Raw genomic sequence first — 25,710 nt, forward strand, 5'->3', positions numbered from 1 at the left:
ATCATCAATACCACCGTCGCAGCCACTGCCATTTCCACCATCACCACCACTGCTGCAGCCATTGCCATCACCACCACCACCATTGCCGCCACTACTACGCCACCACTACCACTATCACCACCATGGTTACCGCCGCCGCCACCACCACCATCGCAGCCACTGCCGTCACCACCACCTCCATTACCATCACCACGCCACCACCAACATTACCACCACCAAGCAACCACCACCTTATATAAAGGAAAGTGATGATCCGAATTTTTTTATGGTTAATAAGAATTATTTTTTATTATATTATTTTGATGTGTTATCAAATGCAATTCTCATTCTCGGAATAAAAAAAGAACATGTTATCAAACATATTTTTTTTTTCTTAAAAACTGTTTCAAAACACAGAAATAGAAAAGAATTGTTTCTTTTCAGAAACAGTGCTAGAGAATAGAATGGTTGTCATGCACACCCTTATTGTGGTACAACAAACAAATTTTAGGCTTTTCAAAAAACTAAAAACCGATCCAATCCAAATCGAAAAAAATGGATCAGATTTGAAAAAAATTTAAATCGAAGGAATTGGATCGGATGATTTTTAATTTTAAAATCGATTCAATCCAGATTGTGAACCCTGAATCTTTTTTTTTTTTTAGGTTACAAGGAATTGAACACAACACCCTACACTACACACACTCCTAACACACACACCCCACACCACTAGGCTAACCCTAGTGGTGCGAACCCTGAATCTTTTCACCTTGATTACTCAATTAATTCGAGCAACTTTATTTTTATTTATCCAATGATTTGATTGGAATTAGAACTGATAACACGTCAAATCTTTCCCCATGAAAAAACTAAAACTCACAAGTTTAAGGGAAAAATGTTTATCTTTTTAAATGACACAACTTATATCCTTTCACTTTCACAAAGGGGTGAGACCCATATTTTTTTTGTCAACATTCTCTCATCCTTTATCTATCTCTTTCTCTCTTAAAATCACATAATTTTCCTTTGCTCCTTTCCTTTAAGTTTAAAAGCTTTGAATTTCGCCAAAAGACTTTCTTTCCCCTCTTCTAATGCTTAAAGCATAAACCCCTAACACGTTAAACCCTTTTACTCCCACATCCGCCGGCCAGGGATCAAAATTCTCTGAACAGAAGAACCAACGAACCAAATCGAACTGCTTCAAATTAGATGGAAGAAGAACACACTGAGCCATTCAAGGATGGCTCTGACCTATGTCAGCAGCTCATGGACCGTTACGCCAACTCCGCCGCCCCGCATCACCGCCACCTCCTCGCCACCGCCGCCGCCCTGCGTTCCAACCTTGCCGCCGAGTCCTTACCACTCACGCCACCGGCGTATTTCGCCGCCGCCATATCCGCCCTAGAGGACGCTGCATCCGAGGCTCTTGACCCCGTGGCCCTCTCTGCGCTCGTGTCCTTCATGGTCATCGACCTTCCCCTGGTGCCGCCCGGTGGCATCGCGGCAGCGAAGTCGGGTGAGGCGACGGAAATCTTCATTGCCTTGCTGGCAAGGGAGGGGGAAGGGATGGGCGTCTCGAGCGTGAGGGCAGCAGTGAAGTGCTTGGGGGTTTTGATTGGGTTTTGTGACTTGGAAGATTGGGATTCCATCAAATTAGGTTTTGAAACATTGCTCAAGTTTTCTATTGATAAGCGCCCAAAGGTAACAATCTATGCTCTCTTTTTGTGTTTAATTTATATTCAATCATGCATAGATTAGTGCATATATGCTTTATTTGATGGTAGTTTTACCTTGCATTCGGCATTTGGTTTGTATTATTTCCAAATTTGCCACCTTTTTCATCACTGAGTTTGTGGAAAATTTACTATATTATTTTTTATCAAGTTGTGCTTGGTTTATTTGTTTGATTTAGGTACGAAGAATTGCTCAAGAGTCTCTTGGGAAGGTTTTTGGGTCTCTCAAATCCTCTACGGTTATCAAGGAAGCTAGCAAGTTGGTTTTGTCAGAGCTGAAATGTTGCATTGCTGTGGCGACCAAATTAACTGCTTTGAGGACTGTTGATGAATGTAAAGATGAAACAATTACTAAACATGAACAACTGGAGGTCCTGCATGCACTAAACTTAGTTAATCTGACTGCTCCTTATCTTTCTGCAAAAGTCATTCCGAAAGTTCTTACGGAAGTGCATAAATTATTCAGTTCTCAGTTCTCAGCACTTACAAGGCATGTTCTAAAAACTATTAAAGCTATTTCTGAAGCTTCAAGAGTGCGAAATATAGCACTGGAGACAGAGGACTTGGTAGTTTCTCTTGCTTCATTTGTATCTTTAAGAGATAAGAACCCCTTGGATACTGTCATTTTTGCAGCAACCTTATTGAGACTTACAATGGACTTACTTTATATTGGACAATCAAGCTTGTGGATCAAGAATCTTCCTTTAGTTTGTAGATCTGTGATTGGTATGTATGGTTCTTCCATGTTGTAAAAATAATTTAATTGTAATGAATCTTTTCTAGTTATTTCAATCCAATTCTTATTACACCTGTTTATGCTTAGCACGGTCTATCTTCTGAATTTTGAATTAGAAAAAAAATATATTTTATTAAGTTGCAAATTGACCATATCTTTACATCATTAGTTAAATCAGAAATAAAAATCTATTGATAATTCCACTATGAAACATTTTTAATGTTGCCTGGATGCAATAGTTGCTGGTTTTTCCCCATGGATTTCTGCTGCGAAAATAAAAGTACTGAAGATTGGGTACATCTTTTACTAAATTAGTAAAAAGTAATAGAACCAACTTTTCCTATTTTACCAACCCTTTTATGGTTATTGACACCTACGTCCCACCTTTCCCTATTTTTAGTGAGGGAGTAAATACTCCCGTACTACCAAAGATATGCTCTTCTGATGCAGATTTTTCTGTCAAGTTGTGTCATTTCTATAGTGTTGCCAAATATTCTTTATTTACTTTTAGATATACTGCTGTTTTTTTACCTGTATTCTCCTTTTCCTATATTATCTTCTGATTCAAGCTGCCAATGTTGAACTTAGGTCTTCTAAATTTTGAGGGAAACACTGCATCAAAGGCTTCAAGTATTTTGAGTGATGTGCTCAAGCATCATGTTGGTCCTCAAAGTTTATTAATTGGTACAGATCAAACATTTCATGACAGTAGTCAGGAAAGTGCGGAAGGCAATGCAATAAAATCGACGTGTGAAGTTTTTGAGAATGCCCTTTCTGATACTGATGGAATTCCAAATGAGAATGTTTTGTCAGTCATATCTGTTTTATTTCTTGAACTTGGTAGGGATATGTTTCTCGTTATATTAGCTTACTGAATAGGAAAATTGTTCTCTCCATTTTCTTTTATTGTATCAAATTGGTCTTACTTGTGGATTGTGAGACACAATGACATATTGTTAAGCAAGTTACTTTTTCGGCATTGCAAGATTTTACATTTTATTATCTTTTATCACCAGAATTATTGTCCACATGAATTTTGTGTTATATTCTTTGGTTTAGCATGTCACCCTTTGATCTTCCGTGTCTTATTTCTTGCTATGGTTAATGTTTATAATCAGATGAGATGCTATATCTTACATGCCAGGTTCTTGTCTCTTCCACTGCACAAGGGTGGTGTGTTTTAGAGCTTGCCCAGTTTATTTAGTGAACTTAAAATTGGGGTTACATGTTAGGAGAGAAAGATGATTGTGGTATAGAAAAGAGTAGCAAAATATTGGGAAGTGTATAACTACATGTTCATTATCTTGGAAATTACCCTTGGGTAATCTAGCTATTACAGAACACCATAAGCCAGTTAAATTTTACCTATTCACTTATAACATCTATTTCTCCTTATTTGATTCTGTTTGAAACCTCCTATGACTAAGGTATATCATAGGAGGAGGCATAGGGGACCACACCCCTAAATTAACCCATGCTGTGTGACTTGGGTTTTGGAGGGAAAAGCTGTTACAACAGCTTTCTATATCCATTCAATTGTGCTAAGGGATTGAAGTGCTTGATTGTGTTGACGTTTCTGTCTGCTTTCTCTGTGGTTTTTTCTTTGTTACTTTGTGAGGAGATAATGTCTTATCCTCTGCTATTGCACTTCTTTCTTCATCAATAATGTAATTTCTTCTTCTTCTTCTTCTTTTTAAAAATTAAAAATAAAAATAGCAATAAAGCTTTATTATAAAGCTACATTTTGTCCATATCTTCTTATTCTCTTGTAATCTGTTTTGGTTGTAGGAGAATTCTCATTTGTGTTTATGAGGAATATTGTGCTTAAACTTGCTGATTTTATGAATCGAATTTCTGGAGGCAAGGCTAATAATGAGCATGTAAGTACTGGTGAAAGTTTCTTTGTCTGTTTACACATTGTTCGTAATTTTTTGTTAGATTGATCTCAATACCTTAACCATGTCTTCTTTTGATTGATCTTGTGTTGTTTCTCACTTATTTTAAAATTTCTGGAAGCAGTTCAATTTATGGAATCAATATATTGAATTTTCTCTTTGTAGAGATAAGGAACATTTAAGTCATAAACAATTAGCTAGAGTTTTAGTATTGCTAATCTAATCTTTGGCTGGCTGAATTGTTGGATAAGGTTGGGATATTAGGTGAAGCAAAAGAATATATCTGTGTATGTAATATGTATTTGCTCTTAGGATCAGAATTGTAAAATTATTGTCCTTGTATACCTCATCTACTGTAATACTTTATGAGGATAAATTTTTTAATGTTTACTAGATTAATTTGTCTTTAGATATATTAAATGCTTTTTCTTGCTGACATAGCTAACGTCTAATATATATTAAAAATGCTACTTTTTTTATCTCAAGGAAGTACTACTTATTATTCACACACGCACACACGCACACACTATTTTTACATATATTAACATGTAATAAATTAGTTTATCATAAATATAACCTTTACACTTTTTAATTATTTAATTTAAAAAAATAATGAAAAATATTTCATACAGCATGCAAATATTTCATAATATTTGAGATGTTTCGTAAATCCATGTCTTAATTTAATTTGTTTATGATTAACCTTTTATTTATACTATACTAGAATAAAATTATAGCCTATAGGCATATTAAAAGCCCCAGTTCATCCACAGTTCAACCCTGGTTGAACCTCTAACCCTTTGCTGGTTTAATTACCAGTTCAGTTAGTAGACTATTATTATTGTTATTTCCTTTCTGATACAATTTAAACTCAAGCTACTCTACTGAACACCTGGTTCATCTGCCTTTTAATTTATGCAGTTTAGGAATTGCATTGGGTCTGCTGTTCTTGCTATGGGACCAGAGAGATTTCTTACACTTGTACCTATATCTCTTAATGAACACAATTATACTTATTCAAATATTTGGTTAGTACCGATCTTGAAGCACTATGTTACTGGAGCATCACTTGCTTACTACATAGAACATATCATGCCTCTTGCAAAGTCCTTTAAGAAGGCTAGTCATAAAGGTATATTTCCAACATCTGAATTTTTTAAAGTAAATGGAAATTTTTAAAATAGAAAATTGGCTTTATAGAATTGGTGTGGTTTCTTTAAAAAGAAAATGAAAAAAGAAAAAGTATTGGCAATACTTGACAGTATTATAGTCATGAATAGTATTTGGTTGCAATTTGGTTGGGAAGTTTCTTCAACTGAAAGTACTTATGTTCCCCTTGTTAGTTAAGAAACTGGTAGCATTGTACCAATAATTTTTTTTTTTAGTAGCAAGAAACTGCTGGACGCCTATGTTAGAATATTAGATATGATATGATTAGATTTGATTAGATATGATTGGATTCTGTCTTATCCGTAAATAGTCTGACTGTATTCTGATTGTATTAGGATTAGGTTTGGATTAGGTTTGGGCCTTACACTTAAGCCCATTAGGGTCTCTATATATTGTAACTCCTTGACACAGATCAATACACAACGTATTCTTTTACATTTAACTTGGTATCAGAGCTCTTTCGTTCTAGGAACCCTCGCTTCCGCTCAGAAACCTTGTTTTTTGCTTTAAAAAACCTAAGTCCACTGCTTAGGAGTCCTCTTTCTTGCCGTGCGTCCTTCCGGCAAGCCTTCTAGGGCTGTAAACAGCCTTTGAGTGATTTTTCCAAACGCGTCAGCACCTCCGACGGCCACCGGAACCACCGCCCGCCGTCAGAATCACTGTTCAGGCAACCAGAGACTTTTTCCGGCGACTTTTCCGACCAAACTGCACGCGATCAGGACCCTTTCTTCCCGGCGACCAGGTCTGTGGTGGTCCGGTCAGCAACGCATCTCCCACGCGCCGTCACGCGCCACCTGTCTTCACTGCGCGTGGGCTTCACGCGCCACCTTCTGCCGGCGCGTGAGCACTATTCCGGCGGCTTTTTCCGGCCGGTCTTGGACAGAGAAGCTCGCCTTCTCCTCCCCTTTCTGGATCTGTGATTGTTTCTCTGTGGGTCTGACCTTAGACGCGTGGTTCTTCTTGATTGGATATCGTTTGCCTTCGTTTACGGCTTTTATATTTTATCTTTAAATGGCAGCAACATCTCCTGATCTCTCGGAGGTTAACTCTCCTTCTATTGTTGCAAATATAGCTCAGTCAGACAAAGCATCATTTGGTTCAGGTTCGGACTGTGCTGCACTCCGAACCCCTCTCAGGCAGGCTTCTCCTCAGTCTCAGCCTTATACTGGTAATCCCGTTGCTTGTGTTTCTCATTCTACATCACTTGGCACTTGGATATTTGACTCCGGTGCTACCGATCATCTCTGTGGTAATAAGGAACTCTTTACATCTCTTACTTATTCTGATCATTTACCGTCTTTTACCCTTGCGGATGGAACCAAAGCCCCAGTTTGTGGGATTGGACAAGCTCGTCCGACCTCTACCTTGGCCCTGACATCTGTCTATTACATTCCTGGCATCCCTTATAACTTAATTTCTATTAGTAAGTTGATCCACTCCCTCACTTGCACCATTACTTTCTCTAACCATTCTGTTTCTGTGCAGGATCCGGGTACGGGGAAAATGATTGGAGTGGGTCGTGAGTCACGGGGGCTTTATTATCTGGATGTGCCTCGTCCTTCAGTAGCATGCTCTCTCACAGAATCTCCACAACTTATCCACAGTCGCCTTGGTCATCCAAGTCTTTCAAAGTTGCAGAAAATGGTTCCTCTTTTGTCCGGTCTTCAGTCTTTAGATTGTGTGTCATGTCAACAAGGGAAGCATACACGCTCCTCTTTTGCCAGTCGAGTCAATAAACGAGCTGATGCCCCTTTCTCTCTTGTTCATTCAGATATCTGGGGTCCAAGTCGTACCTTGTCTGTCTTAGGTTTTCGGTATTTCGTTACCTTTATTGATGATTTTTCCCGTTGCACTTGGACCTATTTAATGAAAAATCGTTCTGAGTTATTTTCCATTTATAAAAAGTTTTCTACTGAGATCCATACTCAATTTGGTGTTTCTATTCGTATTCTACGTAGTGATAATGCTAAGGAATATGTTTCTATTGATTTTTCTAATTTCTTGGCCACACAAGGTACTTTACATCAAACTACTTGTCCTCACACTCCACAACAAAATGGGGTGGCTGAACGTAAAAACAGACATCTCATTGAAACTGCCCGTACCCTTCTTATTCATATGCAGGTTCCTCTTCACTTCTGGGCAGATGCTGTACTCATCTCTTGTTTTCTCATCAATCGCATGCCTTCATCTGTGCTCCACAATGACATTCCTCATAATCTATTGCTTCCAGATGTTCCTCTTTATCCTCTAACTCCACATGTCTTTGGTTGTACTTGTTTTGTTCATGATCTCACTCCTGGTAAGGATAAGTTAACATCCAAAGCCTTTCAGTGTATCTTTCTTGGTTATTCTCGTCTTCAAAAGGGTTATCGTTGTTATTCTCCCGACCTTAAGCGTTACTTAGTTTCCGCTGATGTCACTTTTCTTGATCAACAACCCTTTAATTCTATCCCATCTCAGATGTCACAGGTTGATCATGTACTTCCTGTCCCTTTTCTTGACTTGTCTTTGCCAGCTGCAGGTGCTTCTATTCCAGATGAGCAACCTATTGCTTCTATACCTGAGGACCGTCCACTTCTCACCTATCAGCGTCGCAAAACTGTGCCTCCTGTCGACTAGACTCTTGCTGACTCATCGCCCACTGCTGTTGCTTCTTCCCCTCCGGATCCTTCATCAGAGACTCTTCCCATTGCTCAAAGAAAAGGTACACGTACTACTCGTAACCCTTATCCTCTTTATACCTTTTTGAGTTATGACCGTCTTTCTTCACCTCATTTCACCTTTGTTTCTAGTCTTTCTTCTATTTCTATTCCTAAGACCACAGGTGAAGCACTTTCCCATCCAGGGTGGCGCCAAGCAATGCTTGATGAGATGACTGCACTTCATTCCAATGGCACTTGGGACCTTGTTTCTGCTCCTCCAGAGAAGTCAATAGTTGGTTGTCGCTGGGTTTTTACTGTGAAAGTTGGACCTGATGGCCATATTGATCGTCTCAAGGCACGTTTAGTTGCCAAGGGTTTTACTCAAATCTTTGGCCTTGATTATAGCGATACATTTTCTCCGGTCGCTAAGATGGCGTCAGTCCGCCTCTTTCTTGCCCTTGCTGCTGTTCGTCACTGGCCACTCCTTCAACTTGACATCAAAAATGCCTTTCTTCATGGTGATTTACAAGAAGAAGTTTACATGGAGCAACCACTTGGTTTTGTTGCTCAGGGGAAGTCTGGAAAGGTGTGTCGTCTTCGGAAATCCTTATATGGTCTCAAGCAGTCTCCTCGAGCATGGTTCAGTCGTTTCAGTTCTGCTGTTCAGGCGTTTGGCTTAATCCGCAGTAAAGTTGACCATTCTGTGTTTTATAGGATTACATCTCCTGATAAGTGTATCTATTTGTTAGTCTATGTTGACGACATCATTCTCACCGGAAGTGATCAAGACGGAATTCGTCAGTTAAAACAGCATTTGTTTAGTACATTTCAAACAAAGGGCCTTGGGAAGCTGCGTTACTTCTTGGGAATTGAGGTGGCGCAATCAAGACAGGGCATTTCTATCTGTCAAAGGAAATATGCCTTGGATATCCTAGAAGAAACTGGTATGTTGGGGAGTAAACCAGTTGATACACCTATGGATCCTAATGTCAAGTTATTACTCGGACAGGGGGAGCCGTTATCTGATCCTGGACGTTATCGGAGGCTAATTGGGAAGCTCAATTATCTTACTGTGACTAGGCCAGATATTTCTTTCGCTGTCAGTACGGCCAGTCAGTTCCTTGATTCCCCTTGTGATTCACATTGGGATGCTGCTGTGAGGATCCTCCGATACATCAAAGGAGCACCAGGAAAAGGTTTGTTGTATTCAGATCAGGGAAATACAGAAATTTGTGGTTACTCAGATGCCGATTGGGCAGGATCACCCTCGGACAGACGCTCTACTTCTGGTTATTGTGTCTTCTTCGGAGGAAACTTAATCTCATGAAAAAGCAAGAAACAACCTGTTGTTTCCCGATCTAGTGCAGAAGCTGAGTATCGTGCAATGGCAAATACTACCTGTGAGTTGATCTGGTTAAAGCAGTTGATTCACAGGAGCTTCATCTTTGTGAACAGAAACAACCCATGACACTCATTTGTGATAATCAAGCTGCGCTACATATATCCTCTAATCCTGTTTTTCATGAGAGGACCAAACATAGAGATTGATTGTCACTTCATTCGGGAAAAGATTCAGTCAGGAGAAATCAAGACAGCTTTTGTCAACTCGTCTAATCAACTAGCAGATGTTTTCACTAAAGCTCTTAGAGGTCCTCGGGTTGAATACATTTGTAACAAGCTTGGTGCTCATAATATATACGCACCAGCTTGAGAGGGAGTGTTAGAATATTAGATATGATATGATTAGATTTGATTAGATATGATTGGATTCTGTCTTATCCGTAAATAGTCTGACTGTATTAGGATTAGGTTTGGATTAGGTTTGGGCCTTACACTTAAGCCCATTAGGGTCTCTATATATTGTAACTCCTTGACACAGATCAATACACAACGTATTCTTTTACATTTAACTGCCTACAAGTACTCAATCTTTGTGAAAGGCGTAAAGTGTTAACATTATGGTCATAGTGATGCCATCATATTAATTTTAGTACATTTTGAGCACAGTTGTTCACATAAATAAATCATCTGGTAGAGATCATATTGTGTTCTCATGTCAAATGCATTAGTTTGATCTTATACTTATGGTTTTCAATTGTGTGAAGGCCTTCAAACGTTTACCCATTGGTTGGTTTTAATTCAACTACAACTGGTATTTGCAGTATTCATTTTGCAGTTAGCAATCTTGATTTTTTTAAATTAATTTGTCACGTAGTTCTTTTCTTTTTTTGAATTTTTTTCTGTAACTAGTGTTCCTTTTTTTAGGATATGTTATCCTTCTTGTAGTTATAATATCCCATTTCTTTCAAATGTAAAGTTTATTCTTTTATAAAAACTGAATTTTTTTTCTCCTTTTTGGTGGACTATATCAGTCTTCTACACATCTTCTGTTCACCAATTACTGCTACTCTTATAATCTGATTAGAAGGATACAATTGTTTATTCTTGATGACAAATACTTTGATCTTTTAGAAATGCTGATGATTTTTATTTCTGCATAAGCTAGAGAACTTTCTTAATTCTAACTGTTATTTAAAGAAAACAACAATTTGATATGCTATAGCTATGTTCTTTAAATTAAGGGCAACTGTTTTGTTCAAACTCTTGCAAATAATAACATCTGAGATTTACTTGTAGTACCAATCATAATCAACTCTCTGTACATGCATAGTTCCTATGACATAGGAAAAAAGCCCTGGTTAAATCTATAGCTCTCAAGACAAGAAAAATGGAAGTGTAAATAATTGGTACATTTATCTAGTATACTGCCAATAAAAGGCTGATTTTCTGATTAACAATCAATGATAGAAGAAAAAACTTCTATTATTAGTAAAATCTTAACTATACCCTTACAGCCTTCATACCCCTTTTTTATATAGGATAAAAATCCTAATTAAGAAAAAAATCACATCCCTTAAAATAAATGTAATCCTAGCTATCTAAGGTGGCAAAAGAAGTGAACAATAACTAAAATATAAAATCACACTCTTACATGCTACAGTATCTTGAATAGTACTCATTCTACAATAGTGTGATTGTGTGAACAGTGTCCGTATCCCGTCTACAATAGTGAGTAGCATCCCAACAATTGATTGTGATTGACCCATGTTGTCATGCATCATCATAGTATTTGCACAAAGAGCCTTGTTGAAAAAGTGTAAAACAGGCTTTCACAAAATAATCTATTTTGAGTTTCCAAACAATGAAAGAGAATTTCTTCCCCATTTTGTTTGGGATGAAAGCTTTGTTATTATTCTTCTTCTCACTTAACTCATTTTTCCTTTTGCTGTTGTCTATGCGAATCCTATTTAATGACTTGACCACTAATTTTGTCAAATTCTTGAAATAAAAATCTCCTGTTTTTCCCCAGTCAAAAAGTCAGGGATTAGTCAAGATCTGCTGGATCGAGCCCAGGAATTGTGGGGATTGCTTCCTAGTTTTTGTCGTCATGCAATTGATACACACCAAAATTTTTCTAGTCTCTCTGATGTCCTTATTACTTTTCTTAAAAAGGACCCTTCTATGCATGAAAATGTTTCCACGGCATTACAGGTCACACTTTCTGAAACTGATGGAAGCCCTTGTGCTTCCGGTTGTTATATTTTGTATATTTTTCTCAATTACTTTCCTTGTAAATGTTCATGATTTTTGTGTAGATTCTTGTGAACGAGAACAAAGCTGCTCTTAATCCTAAAATGGGCGAGTCAAATTGCCATGCAGAACATGATTCTTCATTAGAGATCGGCATGCAACCTGCTTATTCAAAGAAAGCTGCCACTAGAAATATAAAGTCTTTGGCATCTTGTTCAAATCAGTTGCTTTGTATTTTATCAGATTTATTTATCAGTTCGCTTCCTCAAGCGCGCCTTTATTTAAAGGTTCTATAATTGTCACTTATTTAACTTATACTCCCATGTAGAATGATACCTTTCTTTTGTGTTCTTTTGTCCTGAAAATGCATGACTTATTTGTTTTGCTCAAATATTTGTATAGTACTCTACCTGGGCCATTAAGAATAATTTTGGAGAATTTTTAGGCTGAATAGTATGTTGTGGCTTGTAACATTGCTTTTAGCTTTCCTTGCCCTTAATATATTCGTTCCAAATTTGTCACATGCAGTTCTCAATTGCTCTCTGATTGTGTATTTGGACATTATTTCCTTGATATTAATGTTTTGACAGTATTAAGTAATTTGAAATGAGTTTTTTCTTTTCTGTTTCTTTTTCAGCGAGCAATTGGGTGCCTGGCTTCTATTACTGATTCGTCTGTTACCAAAGAGATTTTTGTGTCTCTGCTTAAGAGGTTTCAATTTATAGATTGTGAAGGCGAAGCTGAAATGTTGACAAGTCACAGCAGAGCGTTAGATAGTGATCCAAGTGACATGGAGGGATATTCTCAAAGGTGAAGTTAGTGATTAATTTATACAAAACAATTGTGTCAGTGGTTATAGCCCATTTGTTTGTGCTTTTTAATAGTAAAAAACACCTTTTTTAATTAATGATACATGTTTACAAAAATTATAATAACTAGATAAGTTTTCAAAACAAAGAAAAAACCTAAAAAAAAAGGCTGTTTTTTTTTCTCCGAGGCTAAAACCAGTAGCTTCTGATAAAAGTTCTAAGAAAGTGTTATGAACTGGTTTCAGTATGAATGTTAAAAGGATCTGAACACACTTTTTAGGCCCAGTAAACTGGGTTTTCTGATATTTCACTAAAAGACAGCACCAAGTGGAAGAGTACAGCGAAACAAATTACAATTGAAAAGACATATTACAGTAGATGAAGATCTACTACTCGAATTACAGAAATCTACTAGCAAATGCAAGATATAAAGACTGGTTCAGCACTTTCAAGATGTGCTGATCTCTCCCAATTCAAATCCCAAATCCAGCCTACTTCCCTTCACGTATCTTCTGCCGTTTAACCACATAGCTCCCTCCTACTGCCACTTCAGCATTTCTAACAGAATTGGAGTTTCCCTCCAACAACCCAACCTCTGGAATATTCCCTTTTTTAGCTGAGTCATCATCTCTAAATAATCCCCTGTGGGGTTTCCTATAATACACTTTTCAGGGGATTGTATCAAAAAGTTATATTGTAAAAGAACTATTTTTTAAAGCTTATTCAAACTCGCCCATAATGGCAGCCAGCAATTCACATATTTTATTGATCTAGCATTTCTTTATGTTTCTTAACTGAAGTTAGAAGGTGTTCATAATAAGCCCTCAGATTTTCTACTACTAGCTTTTCTAGTGTTTTTTCAGAATCACTTCGCTCATAGATTGTAGTCAGCATCTTTACAATTTTCTGACCACACAGGTTGATTACTCCCTGTGAAAGTGGTAAATTTGGAAATCAGAAACAGATAAATAGGAACAGAATTCAACAGTCACTTGTATTATCTTTCTCCAGAACAACATTCATCGAAACCTCCATACATACTGGTTTTCACAAATTAAAAAAATAAACTGGAAATTACAACTTCAATAAGAAAGGGAATAAACGAAAAATAAAGTTGCAGAAAGTAAGATAGTGTGAAGCCATTATGAGAGGCTCCACTCTCTCGCAAGTCCAAAGTCCAAACAGTAATCCAGATGAATCCCTCTTGCCATTCTTCCCCCTATTTAACTAACCTCCTTCCATGCATCATGGCATAACTGCCTTCCATTCTGTTATGGGGTATTGTTGGGAACAACATTATGCTGATGTAGTAGTCCTAAAGCAGCCATAGGGACCCAAACCTTCCTATCTCTATCGCTTTTATAAGTCTTCATGGGTCAGACTGTGTCAGAAAGCTACTCTGCAGTACCTGGATTGAGGAAGAAGATTATGCATAGACCATTCCATTAAGTTTAATTAACCAGAGAAGTATGCCATGCAGTAACGTATATAGCAAAATATTTGAGTGATTTGCTTCAAATACCAATCTAAAGACTCTGTCCTTCTCTGATTTTGGCTTTTTACTATTAAGAGATGTAATAAAACCATTTATGAGCTTACACTGAACATCTTAAATTTTTGGGAGTCGGTTTACAACATGACATCAGAACCTCTTTGGTCAAGTGGTTAGGAGTTCAATCCTTGTCGTCCCTAGTCTTTTAAATAAAAGTTGAATTTCAGCATATTGTAAAAATAGGCCAATGCATTGTCCACACTTCAAGTCCAGAAGTCTCTTGCATGATAGGGGTGTGTTAAGAGATATGAGAACCATTCATGCGCTTACACCATCAGCTTAACTTTTAGGGGTAGTTGGTTATGATTTTTATGACAATAGTTTTCTATAACTGGATAAAAATAATCAAGAGTTGTTCATTTGTTAATCTTGTTCTAAAGGCATCTTTCTTATTTATTGGTTGCATTAAATACGATTGAAATTTTATATCATCCTGAACAATAGTTTGGGCTCTCCCAATTTGATTGGAGAATCTGATAACATTTGCACTGAAAACTAATTCCTATATTTCACTTTCTTGTTATTATATATTTGTTGACAAGTCAAAGTCACTTTATTCTTCAGGTGCTTGATGTTGGAAATAGCATCTTGTCTTGTTGAAGGAGCCAAGGATAATCTTATTGAGATAATATATAATTTTACTATACACTCGTTTCAGGTATTTCTCATAGGTTGAGTAATACTTTTTGCTTTTTTGTTACTTCGATTCTTTCTTTATTCTTTGGACTAACCTATACAATTTTGAAAATAAAAATAAAAATTCATGTATGCTATGTATGTAGGCAACCAATGAGAATGTTCATCATGAAGCATACAATACTTTGAGCAAAATTTTGAAGGTCTGCATTTGCTTGAGATTTTTTTCTTTCATTTTCTCTCATTATCTATCTTAGTACTGATTCTGAATGATGCAGGAGCACCCATGCTTTTCTTCTTCTCGATATATGGAGCTAATTGATTTATTACTTGGTCTGAAATCTCCAACTGCAATTGCATCTCTTCGAAGCCGCTATGCTTGTTTTCACACTTTGATGGTACACACAATGAAGGTCAGAATTCGTAATTATGATAATGTCGCATTTGTTTTTTTGTTTTTGTTTTGGAGATATGTTTCATTTTTTATATTCAAGTCCTGTCAATCTCCATATGCGTTAGATATGAAGATGTGTAACATTCTCTTAGAAAGTTTTATTGTAACGCCCCGTTCATGACCAGTTTGTTATCATACATTATGGTATTAATCGCAACATATTTAAATACTTAAGTGGAAGACTTTATTATAACAGTCACAATTACATATAAGTGAATATGTGAATTAACTTTTTCCTTTCCTTATGTATTGCAATGTATCATTATTATTTTATTCTTGCTTATGTCATTGATATATTCCATTAAACATGTTACGTTTAACATACTTTAAGCTATGCTCAAGCCTAAGGTGTGATTCAACACTTTGAGACCTTCAATTATGGGGAAGGTAGTTACACTAATCTTCATAAGGTCCATTTACATTTACCAAGGCACCACAACTCATTGGAAGTGGGTTTACGCCTTTTAGAAGCCTTAGTAATCGATTACAGCAATAACAGTAACAGATCACTCACTGTCTCTGCGAGTAATCGATTACTCACCCTCAAGTAATCGATTACTACTCGACAAGTAATTGATTACTTTCAAGACAGTGGCTCAATTTTAGCTACTTCTTGGGAAGTATTCGATTACTCTCTGATTACTCCATGAGAGTAATCGATTACTCATTGGGCAGGGAACTATATAACCCCTGTTTTGACAAGGTTTGACATATGGAAACCCTCCATGGGTTCAATGTACACCTAATTGACATTCAACCATATATCGTATACAATTCTAGCCCTTTGAAGGCTTTAAAACCTAATCCATCCATGGATTTCTGTGATAGGAATGAACAATACTATTAGGGTAATACCTCAAGAAAAGTATATTAATGCAAATCAACAGTACAAGGTTACTGAACAATTACAATAACAGAGAAGAGTATTCCTATGAGACCTTACAATGACAGTAACGAAAAGGAAATTACAGTAAGCAACTAGATAATAAAGATGATAACTCTAGAGCTTTCGAGAGGCTCTAGTCTCTCCCAATTCCCATTCAATTCCAGATCCCAGATGATTCTCCCTTTCCCACGTGATCCCCTTATATCGCACCTTTCCTTACTCACCCACTAACTGTATTCTGTTTAGCAACCGGAACCATGCGTGAACCTCCTTCCTCTAATGACTTCCTTGTTGACTTAGCTTGCTCAATCTGGGCCTTGAACCTTCTACGTGAGTATACCTATTGAGTTGGGCCCAAAGGTTCCATGCCAATGTTTCACATCATACATTTATTAATTCATACAATTACATCTAATTGCCTTAAAATCCATTAATATCTCAATCATTCATACATGAACTCGTAACATGACATCTAAGTGGATTGTGCCATATATGTCATACATAAGTTCCATACACATATAGATCACAAATTACAATAACATCATCATAATTACAATTTGGCTTCCATAAATGTATAAGCCTAATCAAAAGAGTGCAAGCCATTTATCTTCTACAAAATAATGACAATTCATCATATATACTTAAAACATGATCATATACAGAAATATCATCCATCCTCCAGCATCTGAGCACCATTTATCTGCTTGAAATATCGTTCCCTAAATGGGGTGAGATTATAATCTCAATAAATCTAAGGTTTTTGGAGTATGACTCTACCCCTGAGTTTACTTTCTGCATGAAAGATTTATATGCATATGGCATGATATACAACATATAGCTAGAGGCAAAATAGCAATGATTGACATTGTACATCTAGTGCACTCAGATCACACATGAACCTAGTCCATTTGGTGTCTGTCTTGGATCACATATGAGCCTAGTCCATTTGGTGTTTGTTGGAATTCCAAGAGATACAAGGTGTACTCAGTACACTTAGATCACACATGAACCGAGTTCGTTTGGTGTCTGTCTCAGATCAAACATGAACCTAGTCCATTTGGTGTCTATATGAAAATTCCACCTATCATTCAATTGGCCAATGAACAAACAATCGAATCAAATCATCACAAAGCTTTAATTGCATATCAGTCCTTCCACTAATATTACAATCTAGACCCTAGTGCTTGTCTATTGATCCTTCCACCAATGAAACAACATTTTCTATATGAATGCATACATACCATATCACTCACAAACCACTCAATCATCCAATCAATAACTATTGCTTCCATAGAAGCATGGTGGAACAACATAATGGAGTAAAACTCCAAAACCAAGAGTTTACCTCTTTGAGCTTCCTCTCCTGCCAAGCTTGCTTCAAGCCCAAGCAATCTCCTTGAAATCCTTTCAAATGCTCAAAGTCACCTGTTCTAAGGATGACAATACAATCAACAACAAAATTCACATACAAACATCAGTCAATACTTGAACATCATCAACTGCATGATTAGTAGCTATCAATCCACCAAGGATTCAATTTCATGAACATACCTTCTTCTTGAATATTCAAGAATCTAAGTCTCCTTCAATAATTTTCTCCAATGCTTGATCCAACATCAAGTCATCACTTGATCTCAAGCTACACAATCCAACAATCCACCATCAAATGGCTATTCCAATTTCCAAGCCTTAAAAACACAAGAGTTCAACACTTCATGACTCACATTTCTGACATAACACAAAGGTGATTAAAATGGTTGTTTCAACACTTTTTCACCATTAATCTTATCTTCTTAACATCTTTTACAAATTTTACAAAGGATACACATTCCATTTCAAGTCCAAAACACCCCTATATTCATACTTTTCTCAAGAAAACCTAGGTATTCAAATCTTAATGAAACTTAATGATTGTTGAGTTTTCTTACGATAGATCTCCTTAGATTGATCCTACTAATGCTTTCCAAGTTTGAACAAGATCAAAACACTTCCCCTAGCCCCTTGAACACCAAAATGTTGCCACTTTCAAGAGAGGATATCTTCTCACTCAATGATTTTTAACAATGTTTCTTTGGTGGGATTTGATCACAATGAGGAGCTAATCAACTTTGATGAACAAACTTAAGAGATTTAATGACTAGAACTCAACTTGCCTAATCAAGCTTCGTAGAAATTGTCACGGTTTAGGGGAAGAGAACCACGAAGTAGAAGAGTGTTTAATGACTAAACACTAAGTGTTTTTAAGTCTTAAACTTAGTTTGACTAAATGTCAACATTTTCAACATAGTAATTTACCATTTTACCCCACTTAATCTTCCACTAATCCATGTTTTGATCATCTAATCATGATTCTAACATTCACCAATCAGAGAAAATGATAGAAAGTGAAAGTGAGAGAGAGAAAGGAAGAGAAAGAGAGAAAGATCTGAATGTGAACGTGTATTTTCTATTCTGATTAAAGGTGGGTACATGCAATGTGTTGTCCTGTATATAAAGCTATTACACAACGGTATATATGTTGTAACAAACTAGAGACACGTATCCTGTACACCAAAGCTACAGTAAGCTCACTTAGGACTATATTACTACAGTCAGGGCCCATAAGGCCCATTACAATATGTACATACATAGAGCCCACTACAACAACTACTGAGCTACTAAAATAAACTCCATATATGCTAATAGCCCCCCTCAAACTCAGGGGTGGTGGAGAAACAGATGTGTGTCCACAACCGTGAGTTTGTCTCTCAAAGAAGCAAAACGAGATGCTGATAAACTCTTGGTAAGGGTGTCAGCTATCTGATCCAGAGCTGGAACATGGAAGACAACAACGTCTTTAGCAAGAACTCGTTCACGAACAAAGAAAATGTCCAATTCCATATGTTTGGTTCTTGCATGTAGGACTGGATTGTGTGATAAAGCTACAGTGCTCATATTATCACAATATATGTGTGGAGTGTAAAATTGAATATTCAGTTCTTGAAGTAAAGATTTGAGCCAGAGGACTTCAGCAGTGGCAAGAGCAAGGCTGCGGTATTCTGCTTCTGTGCTTGATCAAGCAACAAGGTGTTGCTTTTTGGACCACCAAGATATTAAATTGGAACCAAAGAATACACAAGCTCCCGAAGTTGAACGACGATCATCAGGGTCACTAGCCCAATCTGCATCACAAAATGCAGTAACTGAGAACAGCTGGCTGGGATTAGATGGTTTAAGAACCATTCCATGATACAAGGTGCCTCTTAGATAACGAAGAATGCGTTTGACAGCAGACCAATGCTCTTCAAGAGGTTGGCTCATAAATTGACAAGCCTTGTTAACAGCATAACTTATTTTTGGTCTAGTGAGAGTAGCATATTGCAGAGCCCCAACAATTGATCGATAGAAAGGGATCTGAGAAGTAATTGGAGCCATGCTTAGAGAGTTTACACCCTGAAGGAAGAGGAGTGGAGATGCCTTTTGCTTCAGCCATCTTAGCCTTGTGACGCAGATCACGAATGTATTTGGATTGGGAAAGCAACAAGGCACCTGAAGAAGCTTTCTTCACTTCTATGCCAAGAAAGTAATCTAAATCTCCAAGATCTTTAAGTGAAAAATAAGAGTGCAGCTGCTGGATAAGAGACTGAATAAACAGAGAATCACCACCACTGATGATAATATCATCCACATAAATCAGTAAAAACACACACTGAGACTGTCCTCTGTAAATGAACAAAGAGGGGTCACATTTGCTTGCTAAAAAACCCAGCTGCAGTAAGGCCCCTCTTAGTCTGTCAAACCAAGCTCTTGGAGCCTGTTTTAAGCCATAAAGAGCTTTATGTAACCTGCATACAAGAGATTTGTCAGAAGATTCAAAGCCTGGAGGTTGTTTCATGTACACTTCTTCCTCAAGAATGCCATTTAGGAAGGCATTATTTACATCTAATTGCTTAATGGGCCAGCCAAAAGAGATAGCAATAGTGAGAATGGTTCGAATAGTAATTGGTTTAACAACCGGGGAGAAGGTTTCATTATAATCAAAACCTTCTTGTTGATGAAACCCTTTTGCCACCAACCTAGCTTTGTATTTGTTGATAGTACCATCTGGATTTTCCTTCACTCTAAATACCCACTTGCAGCCTATGGCTTTTTTGTTTGGGGGTAGAGAAACTAAGGTCCATGTAGAATTATTGAGAAGAGCAGTGAATTCTGCTTGCATGGCAGGGAGCCAATTGGGGCTGGTTAAGGCTTGCTTGACAGAATTTGGTTCAAGAGAAGTAAGAAAAACTTGAGGTCTCGTGGCAGTTTTAGAGCGTGTGAGAATAGAACGAGTGGGAGGAGAAATTAAGACATTAGAATCTGAAGGGATGTATTCAGAACCTGAACTAATGGAAGAGGAGGATGAAGCACTTGAAGGAGAAGGAGAGGCTGCAAGTGAGGCTTGAGATGCTGATGACTGACCAGGGGAGTGTGCAGGGGTTGTATTCAAGTCTGGAGACACTGGTGACTGAATGAGTGAGTCAGTTTGCTGAACAATATTCTGGGAGGTAGTATCTGCAGCAGAACTAGCATTAGAGATAATGACAGAATCAGTGTTAGAAGCTTTATATGATTCAACTAGAGGAATGGAGCTGGACACAGAGAAGGAATTGGTGGGTAATGTTGTTGTAAGCTTTGAATCAAACCAAGAGGAGTAGGGAAACTTGGTTTCATTAAAAAGGACATCCTTGGAAATGAAAATTCTGCCACTGGAGCTGAGACACTGGTAACCTTTGTGATTAGGTGAGTATCCAAGAAATATGCATTCACTGCTTCGAAAGTCAAGTTTATGCTGATTATAGGGTCTTAAAAAGGGGAAGCATGCACACCCAAACACTTTGAGGAATTTATAGTCAGGAGGTGTCTTGTTTAACTTTGTGAAGGGAACTTCAAAGTTCAGAGCTGCTGTAGGAAGACAATTTATTAAGTATACAGCAGAAATAAAAGCATGATCCCAAAATTTCATTGGGAGAGAGGCATGAGCAAGAAGGGTTAATCCAGTCTCTACAATGTGCCTGTGTTTTCTTTTAACTACCCCATTTTGATGATGGGTATGTGGGCAAGTAATTCTGTGAGTGATTCCTTGCTGTTTTAGAAGTTGTTGAAATGTACGGTACTCTCCTCCCCAATCTGTTTGGAGAGCCTTGATGGTAGATTGAAATTGGTTTAGGACAAGGGCTTGAAAGTGTGTGAAGACTTGCAGGGCTTCTGATTTTAGTTTTAATGGATAAATCCAAGTAAATCTGGTGTTGGCATCCACAAAGGAAATATAATAGGTGAAACCCATGGTGGATTTGATGGGAGCTGGACCCCAAAGATCACTATAAATTAGATCAAAAGGTTTATCATATGTCTTACTAGAAGAAGGAGAGTGAAGTCTGTGTGATTTACCCAAACAACAAGCAAAACAGAAATCCAAGTCAGTTTTATTAGGAATAGGAAGCTTACAAGAGTTTAGTACAATTTTCAGAGCCTCACTATGAGGATGACCTAGGCGACAATGCCACAAGGAGTACATGTAATTGGAAACTACAGGTTTCTGAGAATCAGAAGTACTATTCTGTATACAAGTTGGAGTGGAGCCAGTACATGAAGTAGAACTAGAGCTAGAAAGATCAGAATTACAAAGTAAGACAGAATTACTAGAGCTAGAGTCTAGTGCAAGCTGCTGACTTGGACAATGGGAAAGTTGAAGACCACTGAAGCGATACAAGCCATCTGTTCCCAGTGTACCTTCCACAAGGACTTCATGAGATACCTGGGATTTAACACAACAAGTAGACGGGTGAAATTCAAAATAAACTCCATTGTCACGAGCAAACTGACTCACACTGACCAAATTTTTGGTTATAGAAGGCACAAGAAGTAAATTGCGAAGATGTAAATTAGTGTTGGTTTCAAAGGTGAAGGAAAGAAGGAAGAACCAGTGGCTTTGACTTGCAAACCTTGACCATTTCCTAAGAAAATTTGATCAGCACCAGATAATTGAGTGCTTTGCAAAAGATTATTAGGATTGGCCGTGACATGATGAGTGGCTCCTGAATCTGGATACCACTCCAGTGCTTGAACGGTTGGTTGTGTTGGAAGAAGACCTTGGCCTTGATGAGTTAGAGAGGTAGCATTAATCTGAGGATTGAAATGTGGCTGAATCAGATTCTGTGTTTGAGCTGTGGTTAGCATTGCTTGTGGTGGATTGATCTGAGGTCTAACATACTGAAATGACCTCTGAAAGTGAACTGGAGGGGAAGAAGTGAAATATTGAGGTTCTTCAGGTGGAGGAATTGTAGGAACAAAGCTGTCATCAAATCTATACCAGCAACTTTGTACTTGATGACCAAACTTGTAACAAAGTTGGCATTGAACATTTCTTCCTCCACGACCTCTTCCTCTAAAATTTCGGCCAAAACTTCTTCCTCTGCCTCTTCCTCTTACATTTGAGCTATAGTCATTCTGAATGCTTGTGGTTTGATTCTGGTTGAGATCAACTTCAGCAAGTGCAGATCTGTTCATAGATTCATCTTTCTGATTATTGACTTGAAAGGATTTTTGTGCTACATTAACGGACATTGATCCTGACAATAGAGCCTCATTCTGCTTCATTAACATCATTTCATGTGATAAAAGCTCAACTCTTAAATCATCAACAGAGTAAGGATTTTCTCTTGCTCTCACTGAGGCTACAAAGGCATTAAACTCTGCTGGTAGGCCATCCAGAATGATTTCAGTTTGCTCCTCTATTGAACAAGGATTTCTGATCGCTTTAAGCTCATCACATAGGGATTTGATGCGTTTGAGATACTCAGAAACTGATCTTCCACCTTTCTTGATGGTGCGAAGTTCAGATCTGAGTTGTCTTGACTTGGATTTCATCATACCATGGAAGAATTTATGTATTTTCTCCCAGGCCTCATGTGCATACTGAACTCCAACAATTTCATTTGCTACATCTTCTGAAATCGTTGAAAATAGCCACGATAACAACATCTGATCTTGACGTAACCATGTTGTATATTCAGCATTCACTATGCCTCCAATACGATCTTGTTCTGACAGGTACTGAAGCGGAATTTTAGGATTAACAAGAAAAGAGTGAAGCTGATGAGAGGTTATCACCGGATCTACTATTTGATTCCAAAGTAGATAGTTCGTTTCAGTGAGCTTTACACAGATCTGATGATTGAACAATGACGGAGGTTTGTTATCTGTTGATGCATCACAGTTGTGCGTTGATGCATCGCGACTTGGCTGTGTTGACGACGCGGAAGACATGGTGAAAGATCTTTGTATCAGGCCCTCAAAGAGAGCTCTGATACCATCAGAGAAAATGATAGAAAGTGAAAGTGAGAGAGAGAAAGGAAGAGAAAGAGAGAAAGATCTGAATGTGAACGTGTATTTTCTATTCTGATTAAAAGTGTGTACATGCAATGTGTTGTCCTGTATATAAAGCTATTACACAACGGTTGATCTGTTGTAACAAACTAGAGACGTACCCTGTACACCAAAGCTACAGTAAGCTCACTTAGGACTATATTACTACAGTCAGGGCCCATAAGGCCCATTACAATATGTACATACATAGAGCCCACTACAACAACTACTGAGCTACTAAAATAAACTCCATATATGCTAATAACCAAAGTCCTTAAACATACTCTCACTACTTCATTTTCAAGTCTCAGGTAAATTTTGCACAATTGCATTTTTGTCCTGAAACTTTCACTATTTGCACTTTTCCACGAAAAGTGAGTAAATTTCTGTTGGACCCCTAAAATGGGTTTATGAGCGTAAGAAGAAGAAGAAAACACACAAAGCCCAAGGTGATAAGCCCTATGCAGAATCTGAAGTGGGTAAAGGCATGGTGAATCAAGTATTGATGGCCGTTGAGAAGAAAAGCTTGGCAAGTGAGTTTGTTATAAAAGGGGACACGTGGAATGTACTGAATGGAGAAGACACACTGGGAGGAGGTGTGGAAACGGTATCAGTGATTAAATAGGGAAAGGAAGGAAAATGGGAGGCAGTTAGGAAGTAAACCATATTGGAGTGGAGTGCAGCTTGATGAGGAGTGGGGTTCTTTTCCGGAGTTGGGTTCTTTTCCTAATTGTTTTGCATTAAAGTGTCTCAAGGAGTTTGTAGAAGTTTATCAATTGTGTACTGTTTCATTTGCATCGTGAGTAGCATTGGTGTTTGTATGAACGGGCTTGTCCCTTAGTATCAATATATTAGCAGCGTCAATTTTGTGTCACTGGTGCCATCAATTGGTATCAAAGCACTTGATCCTGAGAGTGCATTGAATGGTTAGATCAAGGATGGAGTCTAGAGTTGATGAACTGGAACAGAGGCTGGCTGCTATGGAACAGAGCAACGTGGGGCTCAATGGGAAAATCGGAGGTTTAGAGAACTTGGTGCAACAGGTGAATCTTACTCTCACGGAAATTTTAGAGAGAATCACTAACTTGGGGGGAAGAAGCTCAAGGAGCAATGGCAGAAGGATTACAGCAGAAGGTGAGGAAGAAGGGGTAGTGGATCAGGACGAGTTTTCGGAGAAGATGAGCGAAGGAGGAAATTAGAGGTTCCTTACTTTTCAGCTGAAGATCCTTATGGTTGGTTATATCGGGCAGAAAGATACTTCTGAATCAATCGGATTCCCGCCGGAGAACAAGTGGAGACCGTGTCAGTATGCTTGGAAGGAAGGGCACTGAATTGGTTCCACTGGTGGGAACAAAGGAATCCAACCATCACGTGGGCTGATTTTCGAGCAGTAATTTTAGATCGTTTCCATCCTTCATATTCTGGAAACCCTTATGAAGCCCTCACGTGTCTCCGACAGCAAGGAACGTTCGCAGAATATCGAGAAAAATTTGAGTTACTTTCAGCACCATTGAGACACGCTGATGAAGACGTTATGCAAGCAACATTCCTTACTGGTCTTCGCGAAGAAATTCGTGCTGAGATTTGATTGCATAACTTGAGGGACCTTGGCATGATGACGGCGATGGCCCAACGCGTGGAAGAGAGGGAATAGGTTAGGGGAAGAGTGTGCCAAGAGGTTGGACGAATTGGGCTGAATAGTGGGAACGACCCACATTATTCGCGGGGTGCTTCTCTAACCACAACTCCAATTGTAATGGACAGAATTCTCCGAAATGGGCCAAATGTAACAGGCCCAGTAACCCAAAATAATGGTGCCCAAATCAGTGAGATGGGGTCTTTAAGTCAGAACTCGAATCATGTTACGGGAGTGGGCAGCAACCCTAACGAGAGCAACGGAAGTGGGGCTGGGCTTAACTCCAATGGCGGCAATGGTGGTCGTGCTCGTTTTCGACGCCTTTCGCCGGAGGTGGCTGAGAAACGACGCCGAAATGCGTGTTTCAGGTGTGACGGACCCTATTCACCAGATTATGTGTGTTCGCAAGCTCATCTGCATGTGATGATGGCAGGAACGGGTGATGGAGAGGACAGCGAGCTTGAGCTGGGTAACAGAGAGGTTACGAAGACGGTGGGGAACATTCAACTGAGTATTCATAGCATTGCGGCCTTGACTTCCAACCGGTCTTTGAAGTTGTGGGGTAATATTGAGGGCAGGAGAGTCGTGGTTTTGATTGACAC

General features: G+C 38.2%; 1 protein-coding gene across 1 annotated transcript in view; it reads left to right on the plus strand.

Moving 5' to 3' along the window:
• The first annotated feature begins 1,125 nt into the window (after positions 1-1,125).
• The window catches only part of LOC133314080 (uncharacterized), a 33,458-nt gene continuing 8,873 nt past the window's right edge, over positions 1,126-25,710 (plus strand). The window contains exons 1-11 of the mRNA XM_061515523.1: positions 1,126-1,680; positions 1,892-2,438; positions 3,037-3,288; positions 4,237-4,328; positions 5,265-5,475; positions 11,529-11,710; positions 11,815-12,036; positions 12,387-12,559; positions 14,675-14,768; positions 14,893-14,949; positions 15,025-15,159. Of these exons, the coding sequence (XP_061371507.1) occupies positions 1,189-1,680; positions 1,892-2,438; positions 3,037-3,288; positions 4,237-4,328; positions 5,265-5,475; positions 11,529-11,710; positions 11,815-12,036; positions 12,387-12,559; positions 14,675-14,768; positions 14,893-14,949; positions 15,025-15,159 (2,457 nt within the window). The 5' untranslated portion in view covers positions 1,126-1,188. The remainder of the gene's footprint in view (positions 1,681-1,891; positions 2,439-3,036; positions 3,289-4,236; positions 4,329-5,264; positions 5,476-11,528; positions 11,711-11,814; positions 12,037-12,386; positions 12,560-14,674; positions 14,769-14,892; positions 14,950-15,024; positions 15,160-25,710) is intronic.

This window comes from Gastrolobium bilobum, unplaced genomic scaffold (genome assembly GCF_033153095.1).
Source record: "Gastrolobium bilobum isolate Gb01-03AN ecotype WA unplaced genomic scaffold, APGP_CSIRO_Gbil_v1 utg3401, whole genome shotgun sequence".
In the NCBI taxonomy this organism is placed as follows: Eukaryota; Viridiplantae; Streptophyta; class Magnoliopsida; order Fabales; family Fabaceae; genus Gastrolobium; species Gastrolobium bilobum.